The sequence below is a fragment of the Scyliorhinus canicula genome, chromosome 15 (genome assembly GCF_902713615.1).
Source record: "Scyliorhinus canicula chromosome 15, sScyCan1.1, whole genome shotgun sequence".
NCBI classification, from domain to species: domain Eukaryota; kingdom Metazoa; phylum Chordata; class Chondrichthyes; order Carcharhiniformes; family Scyliorhinidae; genus Scyliorhinus; species Scyliorhinus canicula.
Genome location: NC_052160.1, coordinates 135417528 through 135435903, shown reverse-complemented (window position 1 = coordinate 135435903; position 18376 = coordinate 135417528). Strand labels below are relative to the sequence as shown.

The following is an 18376-nucleotide window of genomic DNA, read 5'->3' as shown; positions in this document are numbered from 1 at the left end:
TATGAGCAGGAACAGTTTCTCCCGATCTACTCTGCCTCGCCCCCTCATGATTTTGAACGTCCTTGTCCAATCTCCTCTTAGCCTAATTTTTTCTAAGGAAAACAGTCACAACCTCTCCAATCTATCCTCACAGCTGAAGTTCCTCATCCCTGGAACCCTTCTTGTAAATAATTTGGCACTGGCAGAGTTAACTATATGCCAAAGACAGAGTTATACTGAATTACATCAAAAGACAGCTGAGCAAAACCCAAGATTCTGTTCCCGACCACAGCACAGGAAAGCCTGTAGTTTGGCCAGTACTGTGTGGCGAGTGACAGATCTCAGCAAAAGGCAGCTGTCGGGGCACGTGAATGTTTTGTGGACAGGAAGGTAAAACGAGCCAAGTCTCGTCTCCTGATCACAATCTAGTCACTCACTAGTGTGGAGTGACACATTTTTGGAACATAAACAAAATGGTACAATATTAAAGGGGGTGCAGGAAGCAGATACCCTTTGGCTGTCACCTACATAACTCATCGATGGCCATAGTTGATATAGCTGCTACAAAGCACAAAACATCCCAGGCTCTGTAAATAGGGGCATAAGAGAGTAGAAATGCAAGGAAGTTATGTTAACACTTTATGAAACACTGTTTCGACCTCTCCTAGTGAATTGTGCTCAATTCTGGGCACCACACTTTCGGAAGGACATCAAGGTCTTGTAGCAGAGAGACTAGAGAAGCTGGGATTGTTTCCCACAGGGAGAAGAAAATTAAGATTTGATAAAGGTGTTCAAAATCCTGGAATGTCCTCCCTAACAGCACAGTGGGTGTACCTACACCTGAAGGACTGCAGTGGTCGAAGAAGGCAACTCACCACCACCTTTTGAAGGACAACTAGGGGTGGGCAATAAACGTTCGCCTAACCAGCGACGCCCACATCCCGTAAATCAATTTTTTTTTTAAATTATGAAGGAATTTGATGGACAAATAGGGAGAAACCTTTCCACGGGCAGGAGGATCGCTAACCCGCGGAAACAGATTTAAGATATTTGGTAAAAGAAATTTTGGGGGGGAAACAAGCGGTAATTCTCTTTACACAATGAGTTGTTTCGATCTGGAAAGCACTGGGAGTAGATACAATATTAACCTTGAAATGGAATTAGATATGTGCTTGAAAAGGAAAAGGCTGGGTAAAGACTCGGGGAGTGGGACTAATTGGGTAACTCATTCAAACATGTGACACAGAATGCTTCTGGTCTGTGTTATATGAATCCCCGATTGGAAACATGACTGTACAACCATTTAGACAATGACTGGATCACATTTAGCTGAAGGTTTTTAAAAAAATTAATTTAGAGTACCCAATTATTTATTTCCAATTAAGGGGCAATTTAGCGTGGCCAATCTACCTAGCCTGCACATAGAACATAGAACAGTACAGCACAAAACAGGCCCTTCGGCCCTCGATGTTGTGCCGAGCAATAATCACCCTACTCAACCCCACGTATCCACCCTACACCCGCAACCCAACAACCACCCCCCCCCCCCCCCTTAACCTTACTTTTAAGGACACTACGGGCAATTTAGCATGGCCAATCCACCTAACCCGCACATCTTTGGACTGTGGGGGCGAAACCCGCGCAGACACGGGGAGAATGTGCAAACTCCACACGGACAGTGACCCAGAGCCAGGATCGAACCTAGGACCTTGGCGCCGTGAGGCTGCAGTGCTAACCACTGCACCACCGTGCTGCCCCATTGAGCTGAAAGTTACCTCCCCACAGAGACACGTGTCCATTTAGGCTTGCAAATAAGGAATAGCCACACTGAAAGTGTTGGAGAATCACTAGCAAATGTAGCTACTCTGGGAAGCATCAATCTTTTCAGTGGAGGTGAAGGCAAACTTTGAAAGAAAAATCAGGAGAAGTCGCCCTCGCGTTCCGAACTCACCAGTTCACACACACACACACACACACACACACACACACACACACACACACACGTGCGTGACATTGATAAAGCAGCTTTCAAAACTGCTCAAAATGAACCAGCCACTTTAACCGTTCTCCGAATCACCATCTTTCATGCTTCAGTGTTTGCGCTTCTCTAGCGTGACAGCACGCCCATTGCTTTTTCACGCTTGTCAAGTTTCCCATGCCCACATGCCATCTACTTGTTCCCGCACTAAACCTTCAGCACAAACTTACTTCTGTAGAAATTCTTCCAACCCACATATCTTCAAGACAAAGTTGTCCACATTTACGCCACGAAGGTTGTCATAAACGTAACACAGAGTTTGATAGATGAGCAGATCCACCGTGGAGCCCCCTGGAAAACAAGGCAACATCGCAATCAATGGACAATAAGTTGCATTTATCTAGAGCCTTTAATTCGGTATCAGATCCCGCACTGAGTGCTTTGAAACAAAAGTTGGCACCAAGCCACAGGGGCTTTTGGCCACCTGTCCTTTCTGAAAGAGCGAGGTTTTCCTGAGCACTTTAAAAAAGGAGGAAGTGGAGGAGCAAGTGCAGAACCGAAAGATTTAGGGGGCAAACTCCAGAGCAGAGGACTCTTGGCAACTGAGACATGACTGCCAATGGTGGAAAGAAGAAAATAGGGGCGGTGTAAGAAACCAGAATTGAAGGAGCGCAAAGTTCTCTAAAGGTTGTAGGGCTTGATGAGATTGCAGGCATGGGAAGGAGCGAAGACATTGAAAGACGTGCAAACAAAAATCAGAATTTTCAAAATCAAGGTTTTGGGAGATCTGAAGCCAATATAGGTTGAACAGAGTGCACTGGGCTAGTTGCGAGTTAGAATTTCACAAGTGTTTATAGACAGCACAGGGTAGAAACCTAACCACCAGAGTTGAGAGGTAACAAAGGCACGGTTGAGGATTACGGCAGCGATAGATGATCCGAGGCAGGGGCAGAGAAGAGCGACGTTGCAGAGATGGAGCTAGGAGACGGTTGCAGAGGAGCAGCTTTCGAAACCCTGCAACAGTAAACAGGAGGCGGGCAAACTGGAGCCTGCATCGCGTGCCGTTTCTCAGGGAGACACTCCCATCTGCACAAATGGATGGCACTAAGATAGCACGTTTGTTTTCATCTCAAATGCAATAAAAAAAATCTTTCTCAGGTCTTCCAGCACCAGACATTATCCTGCACTCAGTTATCACCTCCTGGTTTATAAAAAGGTGCATCGTTTGCCGACATGAGGGGGGAAACCAGGATGATGAAATACATAAATAGCAGCGCATGAAATGTGAATTAACTGCCAATCTCTAACAGCATGTACGGTCAACACACGCACATGCAATTAGAATGCATAGGCAAGGAAAACGAACCGTGTCACACAGTGACATAGTAGCAAGGCAGCATATTGCCTCAATACTGATGAATGAATTTAGATTTGGTATATAATGGTATTCCCAATGTGCACACAATTGTTCCTGGATGACAATCGCCCTTTTTATCGGGTAATTCCCTTTCTAAACGCCATTAAGCAGACTAAAATACGTACATGCAGTAAAATGTCAGGCCTACTGAATTTTTAAATCTTTTTGTCTATTTCCAGATGTTAATTTAGTTCCATCGCATTGAATAGATTCTGTTACGTTTTCTCGGGCAGCTCCCCGAGGACGTCATCGCCTCTTGCTACTTGAAACAAATTAAAATGTTAATTCCCGGTAATCGATTGATCCAAAAGGAACATTCATTGCAAACATTCCTTCTCCAGTGTTTTCCCTACATGACACAAAGTGACCCATCTTTAACTGACAGCTCAGATTGATGTCTCAGCAGGGCGTTTGAGTGGTGGGCATTGGGATCAAGTCAGATTCTATACTGGTCTGATAGCCACACAGATAATCTTTTTCAGGAGCAATCGAGAGAGGAAATCCTCGCGGATTTTCCCACCCACCCAAGCACAAATAAGCAGAGACAAATGTTGCTCATCCACCACCAGATCAGCTAACAGAATGGCGTAGTGGTATTGTCACCGGACTAGAGACCCAGAGTACCGCACTGGGGGCCCAGGTTTGAATTCTACCATGGCAGAAATTTTAATTCAATAAAAATTTTGAATTAAAAGCATAATGATGACCATGAAACCATTGTCCATGGTTATATAAAAAAAGACCCATCTGGTTCACCAGGAGGTTGCCTGGCATGGAGGGTATTAGCTTTGAATAAACTGGGATTGTTCTCCCTAGAGAGACGGAGACTGAAGGGCAACCTGAAAATGAAATGAGAATCGCTTATTGTCACAAGTAGGCTTCAAATTAAGTTACTGTGAAAAGCCCCTAGTCGCCTCATTCCGGCGCCTATTCGGGGAGGCTGGTACGGGAATTGAACCATGCTGCTGGCCTCCCTTGGTCTGAAGCCAGCTATTTAGCCCCGTGTGCTAAACCAGCCCCTGATAGAAGTGTAATTATTAGGGGTACAGATAGGGTGAACAGTTGGAGGCTTTTCCTCAGGGAGGAAATGACAATCACAAGGGGGCACAGGTTCAAGGTGAGGGGGGGAAAGGTTCAGTGGAGATGTGTGGGGGATGTTTTTTTTTTACACAGAGGATGGTCGGGGCCTGGAATGCACTGCCAAGTGAGGTTGTTGAGGCAGATACGTCAGCAACCTTTAAGATTTATTCTGGATAGGCACATGAACAGACGGGGTATAGAAGGATACAGGCGGTTGGTCTAGATAGGACACATGATCGGAGCAGGCTTGGAGGACCGAATGACCTCTTCCTGTGCTGTATTGTTCTTTGTTCACTAATGCATGGAAGTCTGTCTGATTTGGCCTACAAGTGACCCCAGGTCAGGTTGACTCTTAAATGCCTCTGAAAAGCTCCAGCAAGCCACTCACTTCAAGGGCAATTAGGGATGGGCAATAACTGTTGACCCTACCAGCTTTGCCCACATCCCATGAGGGAATACAAAAAAAAACACATACCAAAGATCAAACCAGGGACTTTTCAATTGCATAGCTCAGTCACTTGATGGGCTTATTTACTGTGAAGCTCAAACCAGCACCTTTAAGAGGATTGGGCCATTTAGTAAGATAGCGCCTGTGGCTAGATTATGGGGTAATGTTTTAAAAAGATGCAATAAATGAGAAATCATGTTGTAATTGGTAGTTAATCCATGCCAGAAATGGTTTGGGACCATTGCCAATCTAAGCAGATGAATGCTATAATGCTGTTCTTGTCTTGACTTTGGAGTTCTCTGCATCAAATTCATCTGGGGAATGTTTCCATTGCACAACGGGGAAATATCAAGTAAAGATTAGGCCCCACAGCAATTGGGAAGAAACGTCCATTTGGAGTGATTACTGGCCAATGTTCATTTGTATATATCAGTGCCCAGCTCAGGAGCAGTAATGGCAATAGCCTGAACAAAAATCAGTAAGAGATGTATAGAGAGGTCAGATGAAAGAAACAGTGATCAAAAAGGTCTTTACACAAAAAAACAATGTTAATAAACAACATACATCATAGAGGGAAGGAGGAGAAATACTGCATTAAAGTCATTAGGAGAGAATTCAGTTAAGGATACTCGTTGAAGCAATGCATTTATCAGAGCCTGAATGTAGCAAAGTACAGAAAATGCTAAGCTGAAACACTTCATGGAGTCTCGTGTCAATAAGGCAAGAGATTCAACAGAAGAAACAGATTTTGCTGACTTATTTTACTGAACTGGACAAGGACCATTCAGCAATGAGCTCATTTAATTTGGCTTCTAAATTCGTACAGAGAAAGCTTCTGGAAAAAAATACCTCGACAGTCGGCTCAATGAAATAACATTTGTAGTCCTAGCTACATCGATCAGATGGTTTGCAACAACTGAAATAGTTATTTGCTGAATCCAGAACTCACCATCACATGTAAATGTAAGTGGTTCTGAAAGACTGCTGGCAGAGACGGTAACTTTCAGACTAATGCCATCTCCATGTTGGTCATTTCGAATGACCGCCGGACTCCAGATTAATCCCATATTTTTTGCACCATCACAGGTGTAACTGCTTCGAAGCCTGCAAAAAAAAAAAAGAGACACAGAGAAAGGGAGGGGGAACAATTAGAGATTTCAGTTTTTCTCTGCTGATCTTCACACTAAGATTCAACTCAAGAGCTGGATTAGTTACCTCACAGATGACAGTGCACAGACATACGGCATTAGGTAATTCTGTTCTGTTAGACTATTGTTCTTTTTAAATCTAGGATGGGGATCTTACAGCTACTGAGGAATTCCTTGGCGCTGGTTCCAAGGGTACCCAGTTCCCCTTAAATTTGACAGAAATAAATGGGACCACCCAGGGACCAGATAATATGGAAACTAAGCCATTGCCTGTTCATCTGCTGTTGATTTAGGATAATTTATAAAAAGCAACATAAATACAGTCTATTGCACTACTGCATTTCCAAATTCAACTCTCAATGTTAGATGAAGTGGAGTTGAAGGCGTCGTCTGTGCAGCATAAACATCAGCATAAACCAATTGGGTCGATCAGCCCACATACATGAAATTTTCTGTAATTGTTCCAAATTTGTCCTTATTGTGAACAGTTACCCAAGCTTCTACTTGAACTCTCCTGTTATAAAATGAATTTATGGGTGCAGGTATTTTGGCTAGGCCAGCATTTATTGCCCATCACTAGTTGCCCTTCAGAACATGGTGGTGAGCTGCCTTCTTGAAGAACTGGAATCCCCGAGGTGTAGATACAACTACAGTGCTGTTAGGCAGGGAGTTCCAGGATTTTGACCCAGTAATACTTTTTTTTAAAAATTACTTTTTAAAATAAATTTAGAGTACGCAATTATTTATTTTTTCCAATTAAGGGGCAATTTAGAATGGCCAATCCACCTAATCTGCACATCTTTGGGTTGTGGGGGTGAAACCCAAACAGACATGGGGAGAATGGGCAAAGTCCACATGGGCAGTGATCGAGAGGCCAATGACAGTGCCCTTGTCCTTCTAGGTAGTGGTGGTCGTGGGTTTGGAAGGTGCCATGAAAGGAACCTTGGAGAGGTCTTGCACCTTGTCCTGCCATTGACTGTTGGTGAAGGAGGAATTGAATGTTTGTGGAAAGAGCAGCAATCAAGCAGGTTTTTGTTTGTCCTGGATGGTGTTGAGCTTATTATGTTGTTGGAGCTGTACCCATCCAGACAAGTAGGGAGTATCCTATCACTCCCCTGACTTGTAGCTGATATAAAGACTTTGGGGAGTCAGGAGGTGAGTGACTACCGAGGTGGACCTCGGACACTACCTGAGCAACTTCTACAGTGATGTCCTGGAGCGGAGATAATTGACCTCCAACCCCCACAACCATCCTCCTCTGGGCCAGGTATGACTCCAACCAGTTTAGAGTTTCCTCCCGATTCCCATTGACTCCAGTTTTGCTAGGGCTCCTTGATGCCATACTCGGTCAAATGCTGCTTTGATGGCACTTTCACTTCACCTCTGGAGCTCAGCTCTTTTGTCCGTGTTTGAACCAAGGCTGCAATAAGGTCAGGAGCGGAGTGATCCTGGCTGAACCCAAACTGAGCGTCCAAGAGCAGGTTATTGCTGAGTAAATTCTACTTGATAGCACTGTTGATGACACTTTCCATCACTTTGGCGATATGAAGAGTACACTAATGGGGTGGTAATTGGTCAGGTTGGATTTGTCCCGTTTCTAGTGGACAGGACATGACTGGGTAATTTTCCACATTGCTGGATAAATGTCAGTGTTGCAGCTATCCTCAAACAACCTGGCTAGAGGCAAGGCACATTCTGGAGTGCAAGATTCCAGTACTATTGCGAGAATATTGTCATGGCGTTGTAGCTTCACCAAGTTGACACCTCAATTTCAGGTATGCCTGATTTTGCTCTTGGCATGTCCCCCTGCACTCTTCATTGAACCAACTTGGTGGTAATGGTAGAGTGGGGGATATGCCAGGATGCGAGGTTACAGATTTTGGTTGAGTGCAATTCTGTAGAATTCCTACAGTGCAGAAAGGTGGTCATTCGGCCCATTGAGTCTGCACCAACCCAACAAAAGAGCACCCTACCTAGGCCGACTCCCCCATCCTATCCCCGTAACCCCACATAACTGTCACAAATTTGGACACAAGGGGAAATTTAGCATGGCCAATCCACCTAACCTGAACATCTGTGGAGTGTGGGAGGAAACCTACACGGACACGGGGAGAACTTGCAAACTCCACACAGTCACCCCAGTCCAGAATTGAAACCGGGTCCCTGTGACGCATCAGTGCTAACCGGTGTGCCGCAATGCCGCCGCTGCTCCTGATGGCCCACAGTGCCTCATGGTTACTCAGTCTTGAGTTGCTTGATCAGTTTGAAGTCCATCCCGTGTAGCAGTGGTAGCACCACACAACATGATGGAAAGTATCTTCAATTTGAAGGCAAAATTTTATCTCCCCAAGGACTGTGCAGTGGTCACGCCTACCGATACGGTCATGGACAAATGCATCTGTGACAGGCAGGCTGGTGAGGATGAGGTCAAATACCTTTTCTCTCGTGTTGGTTTCCTCCCTCCCAGTCTAGCAGCTCGGTCTGTACTGGTACTATTGAACACTCTGGTGATGGACATTGAAGACCCCCACCCAGGGTACATTCTGCCCCTTTGCCACCCTCAGTGATTCCTCCAAGTGGTGTTCAACATGGAGGATTACTGATTCATCAGCTGAGGGGAGACGGTACGTGCTTTTTATTCATTTTTTTCCAATTAAGGAGCAATTTTGCGTGGTCAATCCACCTACCCTGCGCATTTTTGGGTTGCGAGGTTGAGACCCACGCAGACACGGGGAGAATGTGGAATCTCCACACGGATAGTGACCCGGGGCTGGGGTCGAACCCGGGTCCTCGGCGGCGTGAGGCAGCAGTGCTAACCATTGTGCCACCATGCTGCAACGACAGTACATGGTGCTCAGCAGGAGGTTTCTTGTTCATGTTTGACCTGCTGCCGTGAGTCGATGCTGAGGGCTCCCAGGGCAACTCCTCCCTGACTCAGGCTGTTGCTTGACTGGCCTGCGAGATAGCTCTCCCAATTTTGGCAAAAGTCCCCAGATGAAGGGGACTTTGCAGGGTCGACAGGACTGGGTTTGCCTGTGTCATTTCCATGGCCTTGGTCAATGCCGAGTGGTCCATTTGGTTTCATTCCTTTTTGCTTTCTTTGTAGCGGTTGGATACAACAGAGTGCCTTGCTGGGCCATTTCAGAGGGTATTTAAGAGTCACATGCAGTTCAAACTAGGCAAGGACGGCAAGCTTCCTTCCCGAAAGGACCATAGTGATCCAGATGGGTTTTTATAAAAATCGACAATGGTTTCATGGTCATCTTTTAATTCCAGATGTTTTATTGAATTTAATTCCATCAGCTGTCTGTGGTGGGAGTCAAGTCCGGGTCTCTAAATTATTACTCTGGGACTCTGGATTACTGGGGTTCAGCAACAGTTCCACCGCTTCCCCAGAAGTGGATCCAAACAGATGGTGAAATATGAAGAAACACATACATCTATTTCTTGTTAGTAGGCTTATCCACAGAACACAGCATTACAGATCTCTGCCTCCTAACTGGTAACCCAATGTGGTGAATTATATGCATCGTAATTCACACTGTATTGCCTTGCGTTGTATTGTGTCCTTGTGGGCTCTGTATGTGAGCCGTTGCGCGGCTCTGCCCATAGGGGGAGATGAGGAGTTTGTACTGGGCTCCACCCTTGGCTCCGCCCATGGCTCCTCCCACTAACTGGAAGTATAAAGTACTGCAGCCGTAAGCCTGCTCTCAGTTCCTCTGGTCGCAGGCTGGCTTAGTTGTAAGACTATTAAAACCACAGTTTACTTCCAATCGTGCGTCTAGTGAATTGATGGTCACATCACCCAATGTCTCAGCTGACTCTCTTTACACCTTTATTATAAAACAAAAAGATTAAACAGCAATGACTGGGAGTGACAGGTCCTGGTGGGGTACAGTAACAAAAATCAAAACGTCAAATGAAACTTAACTAATCAAACCAAAGTGTCGTGCCCGGGGGTGATGATGTGCCCCAGCCCATGTGGGCACCGGTCACGCAAGGCTGGGAAGATGCTAATGGACACCGCCTGCTCCCTCACCCAGCTGCCATCGTAGCCACAGGAGGGTCGGAAAGTCAGTTTGGATGACCCCCTGGATCGCCCAGAGACTGGAACCGTTAATGGTGACCTTGACCAGGCCCTGGGGCAGACCCATGAGGAGGTCCTCCTCACTCTGCACCAGGAGCTGAGGCTCTTTGGATGGGATCTCAGTCTTTAATAAAACAATGCCCATCACCTAAGCATCATTAACAACATAATCAACCAACCATTAACATCGCCCCCTGCTCCGTTAACAAGAGCTCTACACAGTGAAGGTCTGCAGAATAAACTGATGCACTCTTAAGTCAACACGGCGATAAAAGTTGCAAAAATACAAGCTCGGCATAATTACACAGCGTGGAACCTTTGCCCTTCTGAATATGTATTTGTTCCATATCCTGGGATATGTATGGTATTCCTTATTTTGAAAATGGATTCCAACCTGGACCTTGTTGAAAGCACAGTGTGCTTCTTGCCCACTGCACCCAAGAACTCCCAATAACTAAATTCGCCTTCATAGATCACCAGCAACAACTGCATCACCTGCTTTAGAATGAAATATTGCAAAATTGTCAGCTTTAAACAGGACGCCCTACTGTCGGCTGAAATCTCATTGTGTTGAAATCCCAAACCAACATATTTGTTTCTGGCACTTCAAAACTATGGAGTACCATACCTTTCCCAGTTTTTCTTTCCTCCTGCAAGCTACAGATTATAAAATCCAACTTTGATTTCACTCAACCATCATACATCTTCTCAATTACCCTTTCCAAACCAAGTGATCTCTGCATTTTGGGTCCTTCACTTCTTTGTCTTGGCTTCCCAATAAAGGAGAACAGGTCTCCACACAGAGTCAAATTCAATCACCCACTCTAATAATAATCTTTATTAGTGTCCCAAGTCGGCTTACATTAACGCTGCAATGAAGTTACTGTGAAAATCCCCAGACACCACATTCCGGCGCCTGTTTGGGTACACGGAGGGAGAATTCAGAATGTCCAATTCACCTGACAAGCACGTCTTTCGGGACTTGTGGGAGGAAACTGGAGCGCCCGGGGGAAACTCACGCAGACACGGGGAGACATGGTGTTCAACATGACTCTGCACAATCAGTGACCCAAACCGGGAATCGAACCTGGGACCCTGGTGTTGTGAAGCAACAGAGCCAACCACTGTGCTAATCAGTGCCATCAGTTGAATTCCCACTTTGCCGCATTATTTGCACATCTTAATCCAAATTTCTGCACAACTCAACTTTTCTTTTACAAGAGCGTGGTTCAAATTATGAGTAACAGAAGTATGTCAGTTTTACTGCGTTTATAAAAAGAAAAGGAGAAATATGCGCAGAAGCACAAAATCTGCCCGGCTATTCAAGGGAATCGAGGTGAAAATGTCTCATTAAAAATAAAAAGATAATTACACATCCAGCATGTGGCAGTACGCTGCAACCTCTTCGTTCCGCTCTTCCGAAACCTCTAGTAGTTCGTAGTTGCACGACTCATAACTCTGCTGTAAGGAGCTCTGTAACACAAGAAATGCAACAATACAGCAAGTGACAGATAAAATGTAGCCAGTTCTAAGTTTTCACCGCAGATAAAGAATAAACAGACAAGATTGGATCGAGGCACTCAATTGTTTTTTAAACTGCCTTTGTTTCCACTTGGTTGAACTGCAATTTCATTTCTGCTGGTGAAGGATTTTACATATATATGTAATACAAACGCATATACACACGTTAATTACAACATGGAAAGGACTTCATATCTGCCAAAGCAGATTTCAGACAGGACAAAATGGTTAAAGAAATACTTAATAATAAAACTACAATATTTCCTCATCTCCTAAGGCAACTTCGGTGACACAATGAAAACCACTTTGCTTAGTTCAAAGTCTGCACAGAAATTTAACTTTGCATTTAACCACGAAGGCGCCATGGTAATTTCCTAACACAAAACAGATCCAGATCATGCTTCATCAGGTGAAACCACAGACAGCTTTGAATGTATTAGCAAATTCGGATCAATTGAAGATTAAAAACTGCATGTAGGCCTTGACATATTGTTCCAGCACACGTTGTGCACAACTCTTTTCAGAGCAGCTTTAGCAACTGTTACATCTGTAACCTACCCCACATTTGATCAGGTATCACACAGGATGGCAAAATCATGGCACATCGAAAAATGGAGAATGAAATGAAATGAAATGAAAATCGCTTATTGTCACGAGTAGGCTTCAAATGAAGTTACTGTGAAAAGCCCCTAGTCGCCACATTCCGGCGCCTGTTCGGGGAGACTGTTACGGGAATCGAACCGTGCTGCTGGCCTGCTTGGTCTGCTTTCAAAGCCAGCGATTTAGCCCAGTGCTAAACAGCACTGTTTAGTTATGAGTTTAGTTAGAGATGTTAGGGGGCACCAGAAAAACCCAAATGGGTGGATGACGAAGGAAATGTCTCCTAATGGAAAGGTGTAGCGAGATAATGGTATTCTATAAATCTTTATTGATAAAATGTACACAAAAATGATCTGGAATTAGGAATGAGAGAACAACATGGAAATTTGTTGAAGGCACCAAATTGGAGGACATGTCAAATTGTATCAAAGATCGTGAAAGATTGCTTTGAGCGCATCGGTATGTTAACTGAGAAGTGAGGTAGCAGATGCAGTTCAATTAAAGAATTTAATTTGGAAGAATAGGGACCCCAGACTTTCTGTAGTTTCTTGTGCATCCCCCTTGCTACATGTTGATCATACAATAATAGCTTACTGTAGATAGTGTCTTTCGGGTGGCATAAGAAAATACATGGGTGCCCACCCACAGAAGTAGATACGAGGCAAAGTGGCCAAATAAGATTTACTGGAGTCAATGAGTACAAGGACGAGGGCGGCACAGTAGCACAGTGGTTAGCACTGTTGCTTCACAGTGCCAGGGTCCCAGGTTTGATTCCGGCTTGGGTCACTGTCTGTGCAGAGCCTGCGTGGGTTTCCGCCGAGTGGCCCGGTTTCATCCCACAAGTCCCGAAAGACGTGTTCGGTGAATTGGACACTCTGAATTCTCCCTCAGTGTTCTCGAACAGGTGGCGGAGTGTAGCGACTAGGGGCTTTTCACAGTAACTCCATTAGAGTGTTAATATAAGCCTACTTGCGACAATAATAAAAATTATTATTGTACAGTTTTCCACTAAATAGTGAAGCACCGCTAACTCTCACACTACAAGCCCAAGAAAAGCATTTAATGGTACGGCAAGTGCGTCAAGATCAAAGGAACTGTTTGTAATGAGATTTGCAAACAAATGGAGACTCGATCATAAATAATATGAACATGTGGTTAATCTTTGAAGGATAAGATAATTTACTGCCATCCCATAACCCCATTTCTCTGTTGGATTGTTCCAAGGACTGTTAGTATATGCTGTTCAGCTAGGAAGCATCACAATCAAGCACAATTTTTTTTCTCCACCGAATTGCAACAAGAGGGTGAAAGGTAGATGCACAGAGCTGCCGCTGTCGAGCTGGTGCACAGTACCCCACCAGTTAGTCTATTTCATATTTTATTGTATTCTATGTTGGGGTGTGCCCTTCTCTTCTAAATATGTGTATTTGATATATGTTTCTTATTCTGTGTACATAACGGTAATTATACCTTGTTCAAAAACCCAATAAAACATTTATTAAAAAAAAGGGTGAAAGGTGGCTGAATTTTCCTTTCCCCAACTAAAGGTCATTTATTACTGTCCATGCAAGTTCCATGACTTAGGTCAGACAAGAAATGAAATTTATGAATTTTCAGGTCTGTACTTTGAAACAATTTGCATAGGAAGTCACGAATTAAGAGCAGAAGTAGGCAATTCAGCCCTTTGAGCCTGCCCCGCCATTCAATCAGATCATGGCTAATCTCTTTTTAAAAAAATTTTGAGTACCCAATTAATTTTTTCCAATTAAGGGGCAATTTAGCGCGGCCAATCCACCTATTCTGCACATCTTTGGGTTGTGGGGGCGAAACCCATGCAAACATGGGGAGAATGTGCAAACTCCACACAGTGACCCAGAGCCGGGATCGAACCTGGGACCTCGGCGCTGTGAGGCAGCAGTGCTAACCCACTGCGCCACCGTGCTGCCCTCTGGCTGATCTCTTCCTGGTCTCAAATCCACCTCCCCACCTGTTGCCCACATGCCTTTAACCCGTTTTTTAAAAATCAGAAATATATCTATGTCCTTCTTGAAACCAGCTAATGACTCAAATTCCTGGGGTTTTTGTGTGTGTTGGATCTCTTTGTTTAAAATGTTAAAATTATAAATGCCTCAATAAAATATTATCTAAAAAAAAAATGACTCAGATTCTACGAGTTCCACAAATAGTTGAACAGATCTTTCTTCGATAAAACTCAAGCAAGTTTATCGTGTGTATCCAAATTTGAAATTTGCTGTAATTGCCCAATGATAAACAATCTGCCTCGAGGGTTAGCATAATTTTAATGTAATTTTTCCTGACATATTTGGCGACGCAGGAAGAAATTAATTTTCTAAGTATGACTGTCAGAGTATGAGCTGATAGAGACCTTTAAGTCCATGCAAGTATAGACACACAGTAATATGTTTCCAAAAACGCTCCGGGGCCATGACAGTCACCGACATATCCAACAGGATATTCAGGAGAAGCTTCTTTATCCAGAACGTGGGCACCTCTCTACCAGAAGTATTTTTCGAGCTGAATAAAGCGGAGAGGGAGATAAGGAATATAGCGGAGAGGGCTTTTCACAGTAACTTCATTTGAAGCCTACTTGTGACAATAAGCAATTTTCATTTCATTTTCATTTCTTTTCAAGTAAAGGAAAGCTCGATAAACATGAGGGAGAAGGAACCGAAGATGCTGATGGGGGAAAGGGATGAAGTGGGGTGCGCTGGTGGGAAATATAAACACAGGGACGAACCAGATTGTCAGTCAAATGACCAGCTTGAGCTGTAAATTGTACATATTTTATATTCCATCTCGCATTTCGACAAAAATCAAGAGCACAAAAATATAATTAAAATTACAAAAATATAATGGTAACGCTCCACTTTCAATTTAAGAGCAGGTTAAAATCTATTTTTTTCTGTGTTGGTTTTGGATGTGAACAGCAAATTTACATTCAAGGTGAATAGCAAAGTTTCAATGTGGACCTTGCAAAAGAAAGAGGAAAATGCAGGGCACAGAATTAATAGATAATTATGTATCTGTGCAGAGGTGACAAATCCAAGCTGCAGCCCCCGCTGGGAGTTGGTGAGGTGTGGGCTGGGAGTGAGAGTGAGAGTGGGCTGGGAGTGAGAGTGAGAGTGGGCTGGGAGTGAGAGTGAGAGTGGGCTGGGAGCGAGTGAGGGTGAGAGTGGGCTGGGAGCGAGTGAGGGTGAGAGTGGGCTGGGAGCGAGTGAGGGTGAGAGTGGGCTGGGAGCGAGTGAGGGTGAGAGTGGGCTGGGAGTGAGTGAGGGTGAGCTGGGAGTGAGTGAGAGTGGGCTGGGAGTGAGTGAGAGTGGGCTGGGAGTGAGTGAGAGTGGGCTGGGAGCGAGTGAGAGTGGGCTGGGAGCGAGTGAGAGTGGGCTGGGAGTGAGTGAGAGTGGGCTGGGAGTGAGAGTGAGAGTGGGCTGGGAGTGAGAGTGAGAGTGGGCTGGGAGCGAGTGAGGGTGAGAGTGGGCTGGGAGCGAGTGAGGGTGAGAGTGGGCTGGGAGTGAGTGAGAGTGGGCTGGGAGTGAGAGTGAGAGTGGGCTGGGAGCGAGTGAGGGTGAGGGTGGGCTGGGAGCGAGAGTGAGAGTGGGCTGGGAGTGAGAGTGAGAGTGGGCTGGGAGCGAGTGAGAGTGAGAGTGGGCTGGGAGCGAGTGAGGGTGAGGGTGGGCTGGGAGCGAGTGAGAGTGGGCTGGGAGCGAGTGAGGGTGAGGGTGGGCTGGGAGCGAGAGTGAGAGTGGGCTGGGAGTGAGAGTGAGAGTGGGCTGGGAGCGAGTGAGGGTGAGGGTGGGCTGGGAGCGAGTGAGAGTGGGCTGGGAGCGAGTGAGAGTGGGCTGGGAGTGAGAGTGAGAGTGGGCTGGGAGCGAGTGAGGGTGAGGGTGGGCTGGGAGCGAGAGTGAGAGTGGGCTGGGAGTGAGAGTGAGAGTGGGCTGGGAGCGAGTGAGAGTGAGAGTGGGCTGGGAGCGAGTGAGGGTGAGGGTGGGCTGGGAGCGAGTGAGAGTGGGCTGGGAGTGAGAGTGAGAGTGGGCTGGGAGTGAGAGTGAGAGTGGGCTGGGAGCGAGTGAGGGTGAGGGTGGGCTGGGAGCGAGAGTGAGAGTGGGCTGGGAGTGAGAGTGAGAGTGGGCTGGGAGCGAGTGAGAGTGAGAGTGGGCTGGGAGCGAGTGAGGGTGAGGGTGGGCTGGGAGCGAGTGAGAGTGGGCTGGGAGCGAGTGAGGGTGAGGGTGGGCTGGGAGCGAGAGTGAGAGTGGGCTGGGAGTGAGAGTGAGAGTGGGCTGGGAGCGAGTGAGAGTGAGAGTGGGCTGGGAGCGAGTGAGGGTGAGGGTGGGCTGGGAGCGAGAGTGAGAGTGGGCTGGGAGTGAGAGTGAGAGTGGGCTGGGAGCGAGTGAGAGTGAGAGTGGGCTGGGAGCGAGTGAGAGTGGGCTGGGAGTGAGAGTGAGAGTGGGCTGGGAGTGAGAGTGAGAGTGAGAGTGGGCTGGGAGTGAGAGTGAGAGTGAGAGTGGGCTGGGAGTGAGAGTGAGAGTGGGCTGGGAGTGAGAGTGAGAGTGAGAGTGGGCTGGGAGTGAGAGTGAGAGTGGGCTGGGAGTGAGAGTGAGAGTGAGAGTGGGCTGGGAGTGAGAGTGAGAGTGAGAGTGGGCTGGGAGTGAGAGTGAGAGTGGGCTGGGAGTGAGAGTGAGAGTGAGAGTGGGCTGGGAGTGAGAGTGAGAGTGAGAGTGGGCTGGGAGTGTGAGTGAGAGTGGGCTGGGAGTGAGAGTGAGAGTGGGCTGGGAGTGAGAGTGGGCTGGGAGTGAGAGTGAGAGTGGGCTGGGAGTGAGAGTGAGAGTGGGCTGGGAGTGAGAGTGGGCTGGGAGTGAGAGTGGGCTGGGAGTGAGAGTGGGCTGGGAGTGAGAGTGGGCTGGGAGTGAGAGTGGGCTGGGAGTGAGAGTGGGCTGGGAGTGAGAGTGGGCTGGGAGTGAGAGTGGGCTGGGAGTGAGAGTGAGAGTGGGCTGGGAGTGAGAGTGAGAGTGGGCTGGGAGTGAGAGTGAGAGTGGGCTGGGAGTGAGAGTGAGAGTGGGCTGGGAGTGAGAGTGAGAGTGGGCTGGGAGTGAGAGTGAGAGTGGGCTGGGAGTGAGAGTGAGAGTGGGCTGGGAGTGAGAGTGAGAGTGGGCTGGGAGTGAGAGTGAGAGTGGGCTGGGAGTGAGAGTGAGAGTGGGCTGGGAGTGAGAGTGAGAGTGGGCTGGGAGTGAGAGTGAGAGTGGGCTGGGAGTGAGAGTGAGAGTGGGCTGGGAGTGAGAGTGAGAGTGGGCTGGGAGTGAGAGTGAGAGTGGGCTGGGAGTGAGAGTGAGAGTGGGCTGGGAGTGAGAGTGAGAGTGGGCTGGGAGTGAGAGTGAGAGTGGGCTGGGAGTGAGAGTGAGAGTGGGCTGGGAGTGAGAGTGAGAGTGGGCTGGGAGTGAGAGTGAGAGTGGGCGGGGAGTGAGAGTGAGAGTGGGCTGGGAGTGAGAGTGAGAGTGGGCTGGGAGTGAGAGTGAGAGTGGGCTGGGAGTGAGAGTGAGAGTGGGCTGGGAGTGAGAGTGAGAGTGGGCTGGGAGTGAGAGTGAGAGTGGGCTGGGAGTGAGAGTGAGAGTGGGCTGGGAGTGTGAGTGAGAGTGGGCTGGGAGTGAGAGTGAGAGTGGGCTGGGAGTGAGAGTGAGAGTGGGCTGGGAGAGTGAGAGTGGGCTGGGAGTGAGAGTGGGCTGGGAGTGAGAGTGGGCTGGGAGTGAGAGTGGGCTGGGAGTGAGAGTGGGCTGGGAGTGAGAGTGGGCTGGGAGTGAAAGTGGGCTGGGAGTGAGAGTGGGCTGGGAGTGAGAGTGGGCTGGGAGTGAGAGTGGGCTGGGAGTGAGAGTGGGCTGGGAGTGAGAGTGGGCTGGGAGTGAGAGTGGGCTGGGAGTGAGAGTGGGCTGGGAGTGAGAGTGGGCTGGGAGTGAGAGTGGGCTGGGAGTGAGAGTGGGCTGGGAGTGAGAGTGGGCTGGGAGTGAGAGTGGGCTGGGAGTGAGAGTGGGCTGGGAGTGAGAGTGGGCTGGGAGTGAGAGTGGGCTGGGAGTGAGAGTGGGCTGGGAGTGAGAGTGGGCTGGGAGTG

At 47.3% G+C, this 18376-nt stretch overlaps 1 protein-coding gene across 1 annotated transcript in view; it reads right to left on the bottom strand.

Moving 5' to 3' along the window:
* Positions 1-18376, bottom strand: part of pik3c2b (phosphatidylinositol-4-phosphate 3-kinase, catalytic subunit type 2 beta) — a 195552-nt gene that overhangs the window by 151208 nt on the left and 25968 nt on the right. The window contains exons 3-5 of the mRNA XM_038819586.1: positions 11510-11610; positions 5852-6006; positions 2188-2308 (exon numbers count right to left, since the gene is read on the bottom strand). Of these exons, the coding sequence (XP_038675514.1) occupies positions 2188-2308; positions 5852-6006; positions 11510-11610 (377 nt within the window). The remainder of the gene's footprint in view (positions 1-2187; positions 2309-5851; positions 6007-11509; positions 11611-18376) is intronic.